We start from the raw sequence: 4,079 nt of genomic DNA, 5'->3' as shown, positions 1-4,079 counted from the left end.
TGGTATCAGAGCCAGGTTGAATAACCTAGGGTCAATGTTTTACTAAAACTACATGTATATAGTGTCTAGTTCATGGTTGTGAAGTGCGCCACAATTATGGATGAGAGGTTATGTAATGATTAGGAAAATTCTCTTTTCTTCGTAATCTTATGTCGTGCCTCTAGATTTTGGACACTATGTGTCTTTTAGAATCTAATTGCTTTCTTGTGGTTTTAGGCAATGAACACAAGAAGTAAAGCCGTGAGACGAGTAGGAGAAGAGATTGTGAATGCTGGAGATACTCCCCAAGGAAATCGAGTTCCTCCTCAAGTGCAAACTCTTGCAAATGAACAACTTCTGGGCAATCCTCCGGCCATGACGGATGGTGAGGTGAGGGCAGTCTTGTTCCAAATGGTCCAAGCCATTACCACTCAAACTCAGGCCATTATGGCACAAGCTAACAGGGAGGTTGTTCCACGAGAGAAACAACACGCCAGTACTATGGCTAGCCGTTTGAGAGATTTTACGAGGATAAATCCTCCCATGTTCTTTGGATCCAAGGTTGATGAAGACCCCCAAGACTTCCTTGATGAGGTCTACAAGATTTTGTTTGCCACGGGGGTGAGTACTATTGAGAAGGCTAAACTTGCTGCCTATCAACTCAAGGACGTGGCCTAGACATGGTACAATCAATTGAAGGATAGTAGAGCTTTAGGAGGTGGTCCCTGATTTGAGAGATTTTCAAAAAGGCCTTTCTTGAAAGATTCTTCCCAACGGAGCAAAGAGAATCTAAGTTAGAGGAGTTCATCAACCTTCGCCACAATTGTATGAGTGTTAAGGAATACTCCTTAAAGTTTACTAAGCTGTCCAAATATGCTTCGTCTTTGGTTTCCAATGATAGATATGAAAAGAACCGTTATGTAACGGGTGTGTATGAATATCTTGAAGAAGAATATCATGCAGCTATGCTCCATAACAATATGGATCTTTCTAGGTTGATGGTTCATGCTCAACAAGTAGAGGAGAGTCGTCTAAGGAGGAGCAATAGGGAATCTAAGAAGGCAAGAAATTTCAAAAGTGGTTCTTCCAATAGTTAGATTGACATTCAATACAAGCCTAAGTTCAAGAAGAGGTTTTCAAACCAGGTTCCTTCAAATTCCTCCAAGACTCGCAATGATAGGGTGTCTAATCCTAAACCTCAAAACGGGAGAAATGTTGATCCACCAAGAGAAAGACCATCTTGTGGTCTGTGTGGTAAGAATCATATGGGTGAATAGTGTAACGTAGCTTCACGGTACTTTCAGTGCTTTTTCCTTAAGATTGGTGAGTGTCTAGAGCCTTTTTGTAGTAGTTTTAACATGTTTTTATCTTTGTTTTGCACGAAAGGTGTCCATACCCGAAACAGAAAAGAGAGCTGAGATTTATTGCAGAGGTTACCCATGAAGTCCATCAACGGTCCGTCGTTCCATCGACAGACTGTATATGGTGCTCGTCGACTGATAGTTCAGGCATCATGAGAAACTCGGGGAAATCTGACCAAGTGTGCGGCTACGGAAGGATCAAATGTCCATTGATTGATCGATGGACCATCCTGTTGAATCGTCGTTAAGTTAAGAGATAGTCTAGTACCCGAAATTGAAAAAAAATCTAAGTATGGAATGATGGAAGGCATCGATGAACCATAGACGCATCGATGGGCTGTGCTATTGGTCCATAAATTGATTCAGAGAATATGCCAGTAGAAGGATAAAAAAAAAGATGCTAAGTCTGTACTAACGGAGGCAGTCAACGGTCTATCGATTCTGTAAGGGTCGTCGATTACATCTGCGTTTTTTGGACAACTTTCCTTATTTTAATTCCTTTTAATTTAGGACTATATTTTTACAAATAGGGTGAAGAAACCTCGTTGCTGGGGCTTGATTCTATCACTTTGAATCTTAGTTTGTTTTTGAAGATTGGGTTTTACATCTTTAGCATTAATTCAATTTCCGGATTGGGTTTTCAAGTCATTTCTTGTTATTTCAAGTTGAATTTCTGGATTTTCTTCGAATTATCAAAGTAAGTTAATGTTTTATTGTTTAACAACAATGAATTATGTTCTTATATGCAAGAGCAACTAAATCCACAACTAGGGTTGTGGGAACAATGGGTGATTAACAAAGTAAACCTAGATTAATAACAATTCTAAAATAGGTTATTGCATGTATTTATAATTCTTTCTCTTAGAAGTATTTTTAACGAGCGCACGCATTAGAACTCGTGTTATTGCTACTTTCCAGACCAAGGAGGTAGTTAATTGGAAAAGAATTATCAACATAGATTTAGTGGGATACTATGTAATAGGCTAATCTCGATTGGTGCAAAGTAATAACTAAGTCATACATCGAATATGATGCTTAATATGAAGTAAACGTAAGTGTTAGTAGCTTAGCACACGTAGCCGGAGCAAGGTACGGGGTGAAATTCACTAAATGTCGTACAAAGAATGCAGAGATACCAAACTTATGAGTTTGCATTCAAAACACTAGGGTAGAATTGTTATAGCTAGGAATACGACATTATGAACCTATGGGGAACATGTACACCCTAGTTTCTGTCATAGTTTGATAAAAATCAAAGCTTTACTCCTGTTACTTGTTTTACTTAGAGATATTAAAGGACTTTTTCTTCATAAAACCCCCTCTAATTATTTGTTTTCGGAAAGAACATGACTAAATCAAAGTAATCGTACATTGAAGTTAAGTCTAAACCATTTTCCTCGTGGGATCGACCCCAACCTAATAGTTGGGTTATTTACTTGATACGACCGCTTATACTTCTTTAGGGAGGTGTAATTTGAGCGGATCAAATTTTGGTGCCACAGCCGGGAAAAGTGGCTTTTTGATTAACCATAACAAAGTTACTGATGTTTAGTCAATGATTTCCTGATTTTATTTTTTCCTTTGTTTTTTTTTCTGAGGTCTAGCTCTAGCGTATGCAAAATACACAGAGCCGAGGAGAATCGCTAATTCCATTGGACCCTGAACTTAAACGTACATTTTGAAGAATGGAAAATTAGCAGAACCTAGTAAATCTTGGTGATTGCTTAATAAGACATCCTCCACCACCGGGAAAGTCGATTAGTATCTCTTGCGATAGGTTTACTGCGTTTTTGAGGAGTGTCCCAAACCTCTGCATTGATGATGAGTTATTTAAATAGTACTTCTATCGAGGTCAAGATGATACAATAAAGCAGTACTCAAATGCGGGGATTCTTATGGTGAGTGCACCTATGCCGAGATCGTAGATAAGTTGGAGAAAATTTCTTGCAACAATAAGGCTTAAAGTACTAGAAAGTTAGATACTATAGAGAAACACCTTTGCAGTGCAAGCTACAGACAATCCGTCGATAGATGAGATTCATGAAGAGATGGCTCAAATGACAACATAGCTCGGGTTGGTATTGAAACATGTCACTAGAGGTGAAGAAAAGGTAAATGCAGTAAACTACTTGACTAAACCACCACCGCCAGCGGATAAGTACTATTATGAAGAGCATACTTATGTAGTGAATGATAAGACGGGGGGTTTCTGAATAAACACCCAAGGACCTAATCAAGATAATTAGCGTCAAGGTCAAGAAAATCAAGGTCAGAATTATGAAAATTACAACAAAGAAGGCTAGTATGTTTGATATGGGATCTACAATGGCAACAACAACTTCAACCGGGGTAACTATGGTAACACAAATGATCGGAGTGGGCCCTATTTTCCACCTCAAAATCGTGAAGTTGCCCCTAGGGATGGTGGAGGTAGTATGGCGCAAGTTGAGGATATGTTGCAGAAGATGATGAGGATGTTTAATGCTAGTGATGAGCACGCCAAGTAATTCATAGGCGATTTAGCTAACGTTGGGTAAAAAGTTGATGCATATATGGTATCAATTAAGCATCTTGAGTTACAAATGGCCTAATTGTCTACTACTGTGAACCCATGCCAACCGGGCACTCTCCTCAGCATTACAATTTAAAATCCTAAAAATGATGGATATTTCATGGCGGTCACTACGCGAGGAGGTAAGCAAACTATTGATCCACCAATGTCATCTGTTGTAGAAGCTG

The 4,079-nt window shown here is 39.0% G+C and overlaps 1 protein-coding gene across 1 annotated transcript; it reads left to right on the top strand.

Moving 5' to 3' along the window:
* The first annotated feature begins 219 nt into the window (after positions 1-219).
* On the top strand, positions 220-1,076 carry LOC107013284. The gene is made up of 2 exons (XM_015213232.1): positions 220-524; positions 881-1,076. Exons 1-2 carry the CDS (start codon positions 220-222, stop codon positions 1,074-1,076), a joined length of 501 nt encoding a protein of 166 aa, XP_015068718.1.
* Positions 1,077-4,079: the final 3,003 nt, after the last annotated feature.

Source organism: Solanum pennellii, chromosome 3 (assembly GCF_001406875.1).
Source record: "Solanum pennellii chromosome 3, SPENNV200".
NCBI classification, from domain to species: Eukaryota; Viridiplantae; Streptophyta; class Magnoliopsida; order Solanales; family Solanaceae; genus Solanum; species Solanum pennellii.
Note: the sequence above shows the minus strand (reverse complement) of the source record. Positions and strands in the feature narration are given on the sequence as shown.